At 36.1% G+C, this 16413-nt stretch overlaps 1 protein-coding gene across 1 annotated transcript in view; it reads right to left on the bottom strand.

Moving 5' to 3' along the window:
- DNAI4 (dynein axonemal intermediate chain 4) overlaps positions 1 to 16413 on the bottom strand; it is a 98295-nt gene that overhangs the window by 48963 nt on the left and 32919 nt on the right. The window contains exons 5-6 of the mRNA XM_036257343.1: positions 10650 to 10803; positions 6472 to 6611 (exon numbers count right to left, since the gene is read on the bottom strand). Of these exons, the coding sequence (XP_036113236.1) occupies positions 6472 to 6611; positions 10650 to 10803 (294 nt within the window). The remainder of the gene's footprint in view (positions 1 to 6471; positions 6612 to 10649; positions 10804 to 16413) is intronic.

Genomic DNA, 16413 nt, shown 5'->3' with positions numbered 1-16413 from the left:
CCACAGTAAGTATCAGGGGGGAAAAAAAGTTCTCATGGTATTGGCAGGGAAAGGGAAAAATAAACCGATTTTAAATACATCAGAGCACTATGTTCTTCATAACAAGACCTGACCTCAGGAAAAACTAGTTAACCAGAAGACAACCTACTAGCATGTTATTAAAAGCCTAACTGACCTGAGGAAAGGGAAATACCTAGCACTGTGAACTTAAGCCATCCTGTCCCACCCAAGGTGGGGAGAAAAAAACAAAACAAAACAAAACACTGTGAAGCTTGCAATATTTTGTAGTTATCATTATACAAGTCTCACCTCATTGGTTAAATTCACTCCTCAGTGTTTTATTATTTTGGATAATTATTGGTATACAAATGCAATAATTTTCTTAATTTCCTTTGTGGATTATTCATTGGAGGGTGCAGAGATACAAATACATTTTGTGTGTTGATTTTGTATTCTGCAACTTTGCTGAATTTATTAGTGCAAATAGTTTTTGTGTAGATTCCTTAGGATTATCTATACTTAAGATCATGTCATCTGTGAATATAATTTTATTTCTTCTTTTCCAACTTGATGCCTTTTTTTTTTTTTTTGCCTAATTACTTGAGCTAAAACTTCTAATATAATTTTGAATAGAAGTTGAGAAAGCAGGCATGCTCTTTCATTCATGATCTTATATGTTAAGCCTCCAGATTTTCACCATTGAGTATAATGTTAGCTGTGGGTTTTCATCACGTCCTTTATCAAGTTCTAGTTTTTATCTAATTCTAGTTTTTGAGTGCTTTGTATCACAAAACTGTGTTGGATTTTATAGATGATTTCCTGTATCAATTGAGATAATCATGTGGGATTTTTCCTTCATTTTATTAATGTTATATATTACATATTTTTATGTATGTTGAATCACCCTTTCATCACTGGGATAAAGCCCACTTGGTCATAGTTTATAATCCATTTATTATGTAGCTGGTTCAATTTACTAGTATTTTATTGAGGATTTTCACATTCATATTCATAAGAAATATTGTTATATAATATTCTTGTATGTCTTTATCTGGCTTTGGTATCAGGATAATGCTGGCCTCATGAGTTTGGAAGTGTTCTCTTCCATTTTATGAAATTTTTTTTTTTTTATAAAGATCGGTGTTGAGTCTTTAAATGACTGGTGAGATTCACAAGTGAAACCGTTTGGTCCTGATATTTTTTTTGTTGGAAGGTTTTTAATTATTAATTCAGTTGCTTGTTATGTTTTTTCAGATTTTATTTCTTTTTGAGTCAGTTTTCACAATTGGTGTGCTTCTAGGAATTTGTCCATTTCATTTAATTATCTAGTTTACTGACATACAATTGTTCATATTATTCTATTATGATCCACCTTATTTTTGCAAGGTCAATAGTAATGTCTTCATTTCCATTTCTTATTTTAGTAATTTGAGTCTTCTATTTTATTTTTTCTTAGTCAATTTAAGTTTTGTAAATTCTGTCGATCTTTTCAAAGTACAACTTTTTATTTCATTGATTTTTCTCTTTTGTTTATTTATTCTCATATTGCTTATCTCCACTATAATCTTTATTATTCTCCTCCTTCTGCTGGCTTTTATTTTAGTTTTATCCTCTTTTTCTAGTTCCTTATGGTGTAAAGTTAGGTTACTGATCTGAGATCCTTCTTTTTAAATGTATCTAGAGCTATAAATTTCCCTCTAAACACCACTTTCACTAACCTTTGTTTTATTGTATTTTTATTTCATTCATCTCAAAGTATTTTCTAATTTTTCTTATGCTTTCTTTTTTGATCCTCTGGTTCTTTAAGAGTGTGTTGTTTTATTTCTACATATTTGAATGTTTCTCAGGTTTCTTCTGTTATACATTTTTAGTTTCATTACATTGTGGTTAGAAAAAGATTCTTTGGAAGATTTCAATATTTTAAATTTTATTGACTCTTGTTTTGTCACCTAACATAATGGTGTGTTCTAAAGAGTTTTCTATGTGAAATGGAAAAAAAAAAGTGTATTTTCTTATTTTAGGATGAAATGTTCTGTATATGTCTATTATATCTTATTTATACTGTTATTCACGTCCTTCATTTTCTTGTTATTAATCTGTCTAATTGTCCTGTCCATTATTGAAAGTGGGGTAGTAAAGTCCCAATTCTTATTGTAGAACTGTCTACTTCTTCCTTCAATTTTACCAATATTTTCTTTATATATTTTGGGGGCTCTCTTATTAAATGCATATATTTTTATAATTGCTATATCTTCTTTATGGATTGAACCTTTTTATCAATATATATGTTCTTCTGTTTTGTTTTGTTTTTTGTTAATCCTCACCTGAAGATATTTTTCCATTGACTTTTAGATAGAGTGGAAGGGAGAGAGAGAGAGGGAAAGAAAACATCAATGTGAGAGACACACATCAATTGGTTGCCTCCTGCACAACCCCAACCAGGACCAGAGATCGAACCTGCAACCAAGGTACATATCCTTGACCGGAATCAAACACATGACCCTCTGACCGTGGACCAATGATCTAACTGCTGAGCCAAACTGGCCAGGGATCAATATATAATGTTCTTTGTCTCTTGTAAGAATTTTATCTAAAGTCTATTTTGTCTGATATTAGTAAATCCATCTCAGCTTTCTTTGGTCACTATTTGCATCATTTTACTTTTAACATATTTGTGTGTTTGGATCTACAGTGAGTCTGTTGTTAGAAAGCATATAGTTGGATCATGTTTAGTGGTTTTTTAAAATATGTTTTTATTGATATTTTAGACAGAGAGCAAGGGTGAGAGAAATAAAAACATCTATGTAAAAGAGAAACATTGATTAGCTGCCTCCTGCAACACCTCCTACTGGGGATCAAGCCCGAAACCTGGGCACGTGCCCTGACCTAGAATTGAACTGGGACCTTTCAGTCCATGGAATGACCCTCAGTCCACTGAGCCACACTTGGCCGGGGCATGTTTAGTGTTTTTTTATTTACCCTGCCAATGTCTGTCTTTTAATTGGAGAGTTTAATCCATTTATTTAAAGTAATTACCGTTCAGGAAGTACTGCCATTTTTCTATTTGTCTTCTTTACATCTTACATCTTTGTTGTTCTTCCATTCCTCCATTACTGTCTTTTTGTATGTTTAATTGATTTTTTTATAGTGTACAATTTGATTCCTTTCTCCCTTTCTTTTCTGTAATTTTACAATTATTTTCTCTGTGGTTTCCTTGGGAATTAGTTTTTAAAAATTTTAACAATCTATTTTGAATTAATACTACCTTACTTCAATAGCATAGAAAAACTACTTCTACATAGCTCTATCACACCCACTTTATGCTGATGTCACAAATTTCATTTTTACACACTGTGTGCCCATTAGCATAGATTTATAATTACTGTTTTATGCATTTCTTTTCAATCATATTTCAAAGAAAAGTAGAAGTTACAAACCATAAATACAATACTGCCTTTGTATTTATCTATGTAGTTGCCTTTACCAGTGTTCTTTATTTCTGCATATGTCTGAGCCTAGTGTTTCTTTCATTTCTGCCTAAAGGACTCTCTTTAGTATTTCTTATAAAGCAGTTCTACTATGCTGAATTCCCTTGTTTTTGTTCATTTGGGAATGTCTCAATTTCTCCTTCATGAGAATATATTTAATTTACTATTCAAGTTAATTTCTTCTTTTTGAGGATTATTTGAAAAATACAGAATTATTGGTTGACAGTTTTTTTCTTTCTTTCAATGTTTAAAGGATTTTTATCCCACTGACTTCTAGCCTCAATGGTTTCTGCTGGGAAACTGGGTGGAATCTTATCAAGGATCCCTTGTACAAAATGAGTCACTTGTCTTGCCGCTTTCAAGACTCTGTCTTTTAACAGTTTTATGATACGTCTCAAACTGTGTGGATCTCTTTGTGTTTATAATTCTTGGAGTTTGTTGAGCTTCTTGGAAGTGCTGATTCATGTCTTGTATCAAGTCTGGGAAGTTTTGGGCCATTATTTCTTCAAATATTCTTTGGGCCCCTTTATCTCTTTTCTCCTTTTTCTAAAATTCTCAGTATGTATATATTAGTATGCTTGGTGGAGTCCCACAGATCCTTCAGGCTTTGTTCATGTTTCTTTTTTTTTCTCTTTCTTTCTGTTCCTCAGACTGGATCATTTCAATTGACCTATCTTTAAGAATTGCTGATTTTTTTCTTCTACTTGCTCAAATCTGCCACTGAAAACTGTAGTGAGTTTTTTTTCATTGTACTTTTAATCTCCAGAATTTATGTGTGGTTCTTCTTTATAATTTCTATCCTTTTATTGATATGCTTTATTTGTTTATATATCATTTTACTGGTTTATTTTAGTTCTTTGTCCATCATAATTTCCTTTAGCTTTAGGAACATGTTTAATACAACTGATGTCTGTACTCCCTCATGGAGAGTTTCTGTTAATTTCTCCCTTGAATGGGTCATACTTTTTTTTTTCTTTTGTATCCTTTGTAATTTTTTATTGAAAACAAAATTTTTGAAGATGACGGCATGTGATATGGAAATCATACTCTTCCTGCCCTTAAGATTTGTTTTGTAATTTGCTGTAAGTGGTAGTTGTTTGCTTGTTTAGTGATGGTTTCAAAAGTATTTTTATAAAGTCTGTATTCTTTGTCATGTATCATTTCAAAAGTGTTTGTTTTTCAGATTTGGTCAGCTAGTGTTCTGACATAGATTTCCTTAAACACCTAGATTCCTCCCTCCTCAAATAAAAAAAAAAAAAAAGAGACTGGAAAAAGAAAAGAGACAAAGAAACAAAGAAAAGGAAAAAAGATTTCTCCCAGTCTTTACAGATTGGGTCTTTAGGCTGTTTACAACTATGCCTTAGCCTTCACGTCCTGCTTGTACTGAGCCTAGAGATCAGTCAGGGGTAAAAGTCTGGGACATTTTTAGGTCTTTTCTGACCATGCATCCCACTCTAAACATGCACATGACTTTATAATTTACCCTGTATATTCAAGACTTTTCAATACCTTTATTTTCCAAAGAAACTCTCTCCCCAGGTTTTTCTCTCAGGCTTTAAGTGTATGTATCTCATTTGACTCTATTGTATTTCCTTGCCTCAGATAAAGGTGAGTTGTTCATTTCCCATACAACATTTTTGGAGAATACAGTCTGCACAGCTGCTTTACCACTCAAGAGTTATGACTTAGGTAAGAAACCAACCAACAAACAAAAAAATAGACAAGTACTTGTGTCAGTCCTTCAGGTAGCTCCCAGACAGGGTAAAACAGTCAAACCAAATTCCTTGAGAATAAGGTCCGTTCTGTTCCCTCTGGAACCAGGAGCCAGGATCTCATACTGGGAAGGCAGGCTGCTGTCTTTTTTTATTTTTTTATCCTCATCCGAGGACATTTTTGCATTTATTTTCAGATAGAGCACAAGGGAGGGAGGGAGGAAGAGAAAGAGAAACATTGATGTGAAAGAGACACATCGACTGGCAGCCACCCACATGACCCCAACCAGGGCCCAGAAGGGAGAGAGGGAGGAAGAGAAAGAGAAACATCGATGTGAGAGAGACACATTGACTGGCAGCCACCCACATGACCCCAACCAGGGCCGGGGCCAAACTGCAACCAAGGTACATGCGTGCCCTTAACAGGAACCGATCCCGGGCCTCTGGTCTGGGGGCCGAAGCTCTAACTGCTGAGCCAAACTGGCCAGGGCAGGCTGTTGTCTTTAAGACTACCATCACACTGGGAGGAGAATGGGTCAAGAGCAAGATGCCACAACAGTTTGTCTTTTAAAAGAAGTAGCTTACAGTTTTGCTGAGTAACAAAGGCCATTAAGATCATAACTTTTCTTCTAATTATCCCATTGACCACACTTCACAGATTTGGGGCTATGCAGTGTTCTCAGGATTGTTAATTTATAAACATTGAAAGATAGTAATTAAGGCTCTAGAACTAGATTATTTAGGGGTATCATTGTCTGCAATTCTAGCTGAGTGACCTTGGGCAAGTTAGTTAACTTCTCTTTGCTTGTTTCTTCCTCTATAAAAAGGGGAAAAATAATAGTACCTACCTGGTAGGCTTATTGTGAGAATTAAATTGGTTACATGCCTAGAATAGTGTAAAAGGCCTAGAATAGTATCTGGCACATTTTAAATATTATGAGTTGTAGATGATATTCTATGTAATATAAATAATTAGTTTCTATAAAGTTTTCATAAACATTTGAAGAATACAAAGTTCTATGATAGTTTGTATAAAAAATCAAACTTGATAATTATGTTATTCAAATCTTCTATATGTAATATTTATTACTTGTTAACTTATTTGTCAAATTCTGAAAGCTGTATATCACAGTACCCAGTTACTGTTGTGATTTGGACATATTATTTCTATTTTTGCTTTCTATATTTTAACATTTACTTACTAATAGACAGACTCAAAGAATGTATATTAATATATGATAGTTTATCAAGCAGAATAACACATAAATTACCTTTGTCTTCCTTTATAATTTTGTCACATTGAACATCTTTATTTTTTGGTGCTCCATTAATAGTCTGCATCATTCTTTCAACATATAAGTCATTGCCTAATCTATTTTTACAAAGGTTCTCATAATCCTTGTTTCTCCGGCTATAAAAAATAAATTATATTCAACTCATTAGTAAAAATTAAGTATTACCATATCTATCATCTCTTTATATAATGCATTTCCTTAAAATTACCTTCTTTATGTGGATTGCACCAAAAAGTATGTCAATATTTTAGTTGAGATTTATGTTAATAATTTTTATCTTCATTCCACTGTGGTTAGAGAATTTTTTTTTGTATGACACCACTTCTTTGAAATTTTTGAAACTGTTTCACGGCCTTGTGCATGGATGATTTTTATAAATGTTCCATGAGTGCCTGCAAAGAACGTGTGTTCTCCAACTGTGGAATGGAGAGTTCCATGTATAACCACTAAATTATATTTTTGGTTCAAATTTTCTACATGTATACTAATTTTTACCTGGTTGTTCTGTCAATAATTAAGAGAGGTATGTTTAAATATCTTACTTTAATAGGATACTTACCAAGTTTCCAATGTTTGCATCATATATTTGGAGGTTATTTTATTAGGAAAGTTCAAGTTTAGAGTTATTATACCTTCCTGTCATTACGAAGTAACCTGCTTTATCTCTAATAATGCTGTCAGTTTAATTGTTTCTCTGTAGATGATATGTTCTTTCTTTTTTCTTCTGTTTTAAAAATCTTTTACTATTTGATATTCAATACAGTATCAGTATAATGCACTCAGTTCTTTTTTGTTGTTGTTGTTGATTTCTTTTTATTTATTTCTTTTTCTGTAGAATGGTGTCTTTAAATAATTTGGGAAAGTCCTTACCTACTCTCTTTGCATAGTACCTCTCCTCCATTCTTTTTATTCTACCCTTTTAGAACTGACTAGATGTACATTAAACCTTTATTCTATTGTCAATGTCTTTTTGAATTAGTCATACTTTATATCTCATTCTTATTTTGCATATTATATAAACTTTATTTTGTACAGTTTATCCAGAACTATGTTTGTATGGCATTCAGAGCCAATTGATTAAATCTATACTCAAGTATGTCTTATTAAAATTTAATATTTACCTTTTAATTACAAGAATTAAGTCAGTGTTTACTTTAAAAATTGTTTTCGTCTTTATTTGTTTTTAGAGCAAGAGCAAGGGAGAGGAAGAAAGAGATGAGCGAGAACATCAAATGGCCACCTTCTGCATGCCCCCCACTGGAGGTTTGGCTCACAACCTGGGCATGTGCCCTGACCGGGAATCGAACTGCTGACCTCTTGGTGCATGGGTTGATTCTCAACCACTGAGCCACACTGGCAGGGCAAGTCAGTGTTTACGTTTTAATTTCAACAATTATGTAAACATACTTTGAAGTACTTCTTAGATGTTTTTCCAAATATAAATAATCATTTTGAAGGATTTTTTAAAAATACATATTTTTATTGCCCTGGCCGGTTTGGCTCAGCAGTTTGAGCGTCGGCCTGCGGTCCAGAGAGACCCGGGTTCAGTTCCCGCTAAGGGCAGGTACTTCGGTTGCGGTTTGTCCCTGGCCCTGGTTGGGTCATGCAGATGGCAGCCATTCAATGTGTCCCTTTCACATCAATGTTTCTCTCTCTCTTCCTCTCTCCCTCTCCTGCTCTATCTGAATAAAAAAATGGAGAAGTGTCCTCGGGTGAGAATAAAAAATATATGTATGTGTATATGTATATATATATATATATATATTTTTTTTTAGGGAGAGAGAGATAGAAACATTGATGTGAGAGAGAAACATCAATCAGCTGCCTCCTGCATGTCCCCTACTGGGGATCAAGCCCAAAACTTGGGCATGCGCCCTGATTGGGAGTCAAACAAGGACCTCTCAGTCCATGGGGAGATGCTCAATCTACTGAGCTGCACCAGCTGGGCTAAATCATCATTTTGATAGTTTCTTAATATTAATGATTTTTTTAAAATCCTCACCCAAGGATATTTTTTCCATTAATTTTTTTAGATAGAGTGGAGGGAGGGAGGGGAAGAGAGAGAGAGAAACATTGATGTGAGAGAGACACATTGATCAGTTGCCTCCCACATGACTCCAACCTGGGGTAGGGATCGAACAGAAACCAAGATACATGCCCTTGACAGCAATAGAACCCGAGACTCTTTGGTCCGTGGACCGATGCTCTAACTGCTGAGCCAAACCCGCCAGGGCTGTTAATGATATTTTAACTCTACCTTTTATTTAAATATTTCACATATATTTTACATTCTAGATCTGGTAGTATCATTATCCACAGTTGTCAGGGTCTAGAGCTAGGGTTTCTTATTACTTTTAACTCTCATTCCTAATAGCTTAAAAAAAAACCAACAACTAGTAATCCTTATGGGTTTAGTATAATTTTACCAAACTTTATCTAAGGGAATCTTAAGAACTTAAATGGGTATGTTTTCCTTTAGAGAAAGCTTGTGCTTGATTATCATAGTTACTAGGAGACCCTACTGACCTGGGACCACTTGAGATAATTGAGATCCTTTTAAGGGTCTGGGCTTAACAACAACAAAAAATCTCTCTTTTAGCTTTTGCAATGTGTTGAGGACCCAAGACTTACTGGTGGACTCTAGATCTATGAGCTAATGTAATATTTGATTCTAGCACCTCTCACTCTCTGATTTCAGATCACTCATCTACCCTTTATTATTTTTCCTTTTCTTTTTTGGTCCTGGTAGCTTTTGCTTATGTCATATGAACTTTTTTAAAAAAATACGTTTTTATTGATTTTTTAGAGAAAGAGAGAGGAAGGAAGAGAGAGATAGAAACATTGATGTGAGCATGAAACATGGATATGATAGGCTGCCTCCTGCATTCCCCCTACTGGGATCAAGCCCACAACCCGGGCATGTGCCCTGACCAGGAATCGAACCAGAACCTCTCAGTCCATGGGATGGCACTCAATCCACTGAGCCACACCGGCCAGGTTGTCATATGAACTTTTAAAAGTGTTATTCAAGATCTAATTGCACATATTTTATAGTGCAAACAATTCTACAATATTATATATTTCTGTAAAAATAATGCCCCAAAATTATTTTAATGGATTGTTAGTACTATTCATCATATTCAAATTATATTTGAAGCTAAATAATTTTAATAACTACATTAGTAACAATATCAATTTCAAACAGAGTAGACGTCAGAGCAAGGAAAATCATCTGAGACAAAGAGTAGTATTTCATAGTTATAAAGGGGTCAATTCTTCAAAGACAACAATCCTTAATGTGTATGCACCTAACAACAGAGTTTCAAAATACATGAGGCAAAACTAGTCATCTATATTCATTAATAAAGAGAAATGGAAAATCTGCTCTCCCTCCCTTCTTCTCTCTAAAAAATCAATAAAAACACATTTAAAAAGAAAAAAAGAAAACCTGCTCTTAATATAATAAAGTCAGTTATTTTCCCCTTCTGAGTTCTCTCAGGAGGAGCTCTAGTATTCTCTTCTTAAGTTCTGAAAATAAAACTGTCAGTCCTTTCTTTTTAAATTGAGAATAATTATTATATGCATAAAAATCATTAAAACCAATATTGAGACTTGAAAGCTTCCTTTATTTCTTTTATGATTTAACTTAGTAGTCCCTCTACTTTTAAAAGAATATAGTAAAGCCATAGGTTCTTCCTCTAGAAAAAAGTACATACAACATAAACACTTTTAGTATAATTTCACAGGGCACATATATAACAAATAATTTTGCCAGTCACTACATCACAGTAATTATCTAGGAATTCCCAAGGGCAGAAACAGGAATAAGAGCCCTGACCAGTTTGGCTCAGCACTTAGAGTGTCGGTCCACACACCAGGTTCAGTTCCCCCTAAGGGCACATTCCTAGGTTGCCCCAGTTGGGGTCATATGGGTGGCAACCAGTCGATGTGTCTCTCTCACATCGATGTTTCTTTCTCTCTCTCTTTTCCCCTCTATCCCTCCTGCTCTATCTGAAGATAAATGCAAAAAATGTCCTCAGGTGAAGATAAAAGAGAGAGAGAGAGAGAGAGAGAGAGAGAGAGAAACAAGAATAAGAAATGCTGTCTTAGCATTTAAATTACAGAAGCAATGTAAACAGTTGAACCATACATACATTATTTTCTCAGCTTCATCAGCTTCTACAGAGATCATGACTGTTGGTAGGTTAAAAAATGTCAGTGTTTCTGTCTCTGTGAGTATTATCTCTATAGTCTTCTCTAAGTCTTCTTTTATTACAGTTTTTCTAGGTAGTCTCATAACTCGTAAATCTAAAATACACAACACATTTATCAAAATACATTTAAAATACACAAATCATTTATCAATTTCTATTTTAAAATTTCATTTCATAGCCCTGGCCGGTTTGGCTCAGCGGTTATAGCGTCGGCCTATGGTCCACAGGGACCTGGGTTCGGTTCCCGCTAAGGGCACATACCTCGGTTGCGGTTTGTCCCCGGCCCTGGTTGGGTCGTGTGGGTGGCAACCACTCGATGTGTCCCTTTCACATCGATGTTTCTCTCTCTCTCTCCCTCCCACTCTATCTGAAAAAAAAAAAAAAAATGTCCTCCGGTGAGGATAAAATTTCATTTCATAAGTTATCTTGTATACATTAGAGGTGGCTTTATATGGTCAAGGAATAGGCCACGTTGAGAGATATAGTCTATTCAATCCCTCTGAAGCCAAACTGGATCTTACAGCCCATGAATAGTGTCTGTTTGTAATAACAAGCCTACCCCAGTCTCATAGTTGTAGTAATAACTCCAAGGGCATCCCATCGCATCTATCCCATAATATTAACAGGGAGAATAGGGTAAGTGACTGTTGATATTATTCAAGGATATGGGCAAGTATATTTTAGGGATGTAGTATGCAACCCTTCTTTGAGCCTAAGCTAATTTCTAGTCTGTATCTGTAACAGTCTTTTGTTTTCTGTTTGGCCTTATCAGCGGTCTTTTGATTTAGATTACAGCCCACCTCTAATCATCTTCACCAGGTGCTGAAGACTCTCCAATGAAATTTCTAGTTAAATATAGGATCAAAATAGGTTCAATATCCACGCAAATAATACTTTGAAAATGGTTAGCCTCAAAAGGGACCTTTTGGCTAGCCAGAGGTCCAAGTTCCTTTAAAAAAGTCATTCAGGACTCGGGGAGTTGGACTTGGGTGACAAAGAGCCATGACAAGGTATATAGGTCAGATAGAGTTTGATATTTTATGTTTAAAACAGCTGTGAAGCAAGAATCCATGAGTCTTTGGGAAGGATAAAGCTTGAATAGCTTTAGAAAAACAAAACTTAATGGTATACACTTTCCAGAGACTAAGGATCAGTCTCCTCTTAAGGCCCGGACCCTAAGAAAAGCACCTTTCTTATAACCTAAAAAAATACAAGTCATTAATTCCACTAATTCCAGGAAAGTAATAGTCTAGTCAATCTTCGACAAATGGCAGAGGAACTACTATTCATAGACAAAGCCCTAGGATGGCAAAAAGGATTTTTTGTCTGGATGTCTGTATTAATCATCGTCTGAATGTTGCTCAAATATGGTACATATTGAGAAACTGCCTGAAACTCCCCCATATACCTATAGAATCTATTTTATGGGTCAGATCCCTTAACACTAAAATGGCCTTACAATTAGATTTGATAGATCCCTTTCCACCTGGAAAAGCATCACAAATTTATCAATTTGTCTTGCCTGCTCACAGTGATGGAGAGAACACATTTTCTCCATTCCCGAGAGTTCTCTCAGAAGAAGGAGCTCTAGTATGACAATCTTGGCTCCTCTCCACACCCTTACTCATGATGTCGCTTAAGAGGGTTGGAGTGGACCTGAAGTTGTCTAGATTCTTTAATGAATGGGTATGTAGGTCTGTCAAATTTGAGAGTTCAACAGCAGTCAACAGCAGTCTTTTACCCATAATGTCATATTTTGGCTCCAATTTATCATAGCTACCCTTACTATATTTTTCAATTAATTCAGAACTGTTTGGGGGGAAAAGGATGCCATCATTTGGCTATATTCAGAGACCCCAATAGACAGCAATCAGTGAAGGCTCCCTTGGTTCCTACTCAGGCTAGAATTGGTGTGATACAATTACAATACAATTGAGTCGCAAAAACATTTTATTCTTACCCCTCTTCATAAATGGATTATATGAAAATCAAGATATGTTCTTTATGAGTTTATGTGAAAATCAAGATATGTTCTTTATGAGTTTGGATTCAGATCCTTGTTTTTCATGACCTTGATTACCTCATGCCATTCCCTTCAGGCCTGTAGTGTTTCTGTTGAGAAGTCAGCTCAAAGCCTTATGGGGTTTCCTTTGTAGGTAACCTGTTGCTTCCCACTTGCTGCTTTTAGGATTCTCTCTTTGTCTTGAATTTTTGGCACTTTTATTACTATGTGTCTTGGTGTGGGCCTGTTTGCTTTCTTCTTACTTAGGGCTCTCTGTGCTTCTTGAACTTGAATGCCTTCTTCCTTCACCAAATTAGGGGAAGTTTTCTGTCACTATTTCTTTGAATATATTCTCTATCCCTTGCTCATTTTCGTCTTCGGGGACTCCTATGATGCGAATATTATTACGTTTCCAGTGGTCCCACAGTTCTCTTAAGCTGTTTTCCTGTTTTTTAATTATTTTTTCCTTTTGGTTTTCTGATTGGTTGATTTTTTCTACCCTATCTTCTAATTCACTGCTCCGCTTCCTCAGCTTCCTCTACTCTGCTATTTAGACTTTCCAATGTGTTTTTTATTTCTGATGTCATTCTTCATTTCTTCTTGGTGGTTTTTAATTTCCAACTGGTTGATTTTCAACATTTCTATGTCTTTACTCATGGTGCTCATGTCCTTACACATGCTGTTGAGCTTCCTCAACATCATGGCTCTGAATTCTAGTTCTGTTAACTTGCTTCACTGCACCTCATTTATCTCATCTTCAGTAGAGGTTTCTTGTTCTTTCATTTGGCTTTTGTTTCTATGTTTCACCATTTTGGCTATCACAGTGGGCGTTGGAGTCTGCCAAATTTTCCCTGTGGGTGTTGGTGCTCTGCTGTTTGTGGCTCCCTCTCCTGGGTTTGGATGAGGCAAGGAGGACCCACTTTAAACACCACTGTCAAGTCTTAACTTTCCTGGTTAGAGTTGCTAGCCCAGGGAATGGTAGTTATTCTCTAGCTTTTTTGCCTGGAGGCTATTAGTAGCGGTTACCTGAAGAACCTTGGTTTCTGGGTTGACTGAAAATCTCCCTCAGGTGCTGAGTGTAAGAGGATTTCCCTAAAATGGGGCAGATGCTGGTTGTTAATGGGCCTCAATTAGCATTTCAATGGCCACCTGGTGGACCAGGCTGAATCTCCGAGGGAGGGGCCACCGCCTCTCACCAGGGCCCTGGGAAGGAGTAAGAGGACCACAGTCCTGCGTGGCTGCACTCAGCAAAAGCTCTGAGCACCCTCCAAATCCCGAGTGTCCCCACACAGTTCCAGTCCAGTCTGCCCTCCCTCTGCCGGAGCCCAAGGTGAGTGGCTGCTGCCAATTTAGCCTCTGTCCGGGCTCTGCACCATGGAGCCGCCTAGGACTTTAACCCGAGGGCCTCGGGTGCTGCTCCCAGCTAAGGGCAGCCAAGGCTGTGGCAGCTCCCAGCCGAGGCCACAGCAGGTCCCAGCGGGGGCCTCAGGTCCCAGCCGAGGGCGCAGGTCCCAGCTGAGGCTGCCGCAGGTTCCAGCCCAGGCAGCTGCGGACTGTGGGCTCCCGGCCCCCTCTCGCGTCCTCGGAAGCCTACCAGGATTGAGTCAGTGTCCCTGGTTATGTGGTCCTCCAAGCTGCCTTTTGGTTGCCCCTTCCTGACGATTTGTCTTTATTTTCGTTGTAATTCCAGTTTGGTCCTGGGAGATGGTCTGTGTAGCTTCCATTCACTCCACCGCCATTTTTTCTCTCCTATATCCAGTACTTTTTAAAGGCAATCAATATTCAAAGCCCACACTTAAACAGGATGGAGAGTTAAGCTCCACCTTCTTGAGGAAAGAATCTCAATATGAATGATTTGGAATTCTTTTGTACAGAAGATTTGTCTAATCTCCCTATCTATTTACTTGTTCAATCACTTATTTATATCAGTAATTACTCATGGGTATTTGCTTTATATTTTGGGGTATAATCCAATATTACCCTATTTATTTTGTTGTTGAAATTTTCCACCTTTGACCATTGGAAGCTCATTCTGTTGACTGCTGTGTCCCTTTCACATACCTCTACCATTTTTTGTTTGTTTATTGTAGTTTTTTCTTAGCACTTGTTTACTTTCTGATTTATCTTATATATTCTCTGTCACTGCCCTAGAATGCATCATTTCTCTAGAGATCCATGGTTCCTTTTTTTGGAGAATGGTATTAGAAAGCAAGATCAGGGTACTAGGTATCTATTGCTACTGGGATATCAGTTTCTAGGCCTTCAGACATTGTTCCTAGCAGACTGAGCCAGGAAATATTTGTTTCCATACTAACCCATGTATACATCTATATCAATATCAATATACATATATTAATCTGTATCTGTATTAACCTAAACATGATTTCATATTAATGTTTCTGATTCTTATCTAGCACCACATGTGTAATTCTAACCTCCCTGTTTGTCTATCACCTCCCACTCCAACAACAGTGTAAAATCTGCTTCCTATCATCGGCCTTCCATTTATTTACATTTTCAAACCTAGTATACATGTACAATGGTTCAGAATTGTCTACTCATACCCCCATGAAAAATGACATTATCAACTAGAGTACACTGTTTTATGTGCAGTTCCCATGTTTTAAATCTTACACTCTCTACTCAATTTCAACATCATTTAGGTCTACACTTTCTCTCTTCAACCACCACCACTCTTTCAATGAGGTGATGTCATACATTTGTGAAAGAAATTAGATTCTGATGTCACAGTCTGTATTCCATTCAAGGGTCCTTCAGTCTCTTAATTGTGCTATTTTAAAAAAATATAGATATATTAAGGTTCAAATTTTGTGATCAAAGATTCTAGAATTCATAAATGCATAGTTTCATGTATCCACCACTACAGTATCATACAGAATAGTTTCACTCTCTTAAAAAAATCTACTATTTCACCTATTCAACTCCCTGCCCTCTCCAAGCTCATCAACCATTGATCTATTTTCTGTTTCTTTACTTTTTCTTATTCGGTCTATTAACCTGATAAATTATATTTTAAAAAATTATAAATGTTGAACCAGTCTTATTTTCCTGAAATGCACCCAATTTGGTTGAGATGTATTAACCCCTTTTAAATTGCTAGATATTGTTTTACAATATTATTTAAAAAAATTTTTGTATCTCTGTTTCATGCGAGTTATTGGTCTTTAATTTTGTTATAATGTCTTTATCTGGTTTTTGGTATTATGGTAACGTTACCTCATAAAATGAGTTGGTGAATGTTCCCTCTTTACCTATTTTTTGGGATAGACTATATCAGCAATTTTCAATTGATGCCATTGTGCACTGGTGTGCCGCAATAATTTTTAAAACATGCAGTACCTGACTAGTAAGGGGCACTGACCTCTTTTCCCTTAGATTGTCAATTTAAAAATGACAACAGCCAACACAACAATAGCTGTCTGGTGTGAATGAATCAAAATTATACCTATCTTTTCCCTACCTCAGAGCAGGTAGGTTTACACTTATCAGCACACCACTACTTATATCTAACCCCCTCCCAGATATTCCAATTCAATAGGCCTGAAATGAGACTTTACTATGGGAATTTTAAGGTATATACCAGGTGATGTTAATGTGCATTTAAGATTAAAAAACATTGCTCTAGTCTAAAAAATCCAACCATGTGATAGAAGTAGAATTGTTTAGGTGTAATTCACTTTA

The sequence above is a fragment of the Molossus molossus genome, unplaced genomic scaffold, assembly GCF_014108415.1.
Source record: "Molossus molossus isolate mMolMol1 unplaced genomic scaffold, mMolMol1.p scaffold_m16_p_12, whole genome shotgun sequence".
NCBI lineage: Eukaryota > Metazoa > Chordata > Mammalia > Chiroptera > Molossidae > Molossus > Molossus molossus.
Note: the sequence above shows the minus strand (reverse complement) of the source record. Positions and strands in the feature narration are given on the sequence as shown.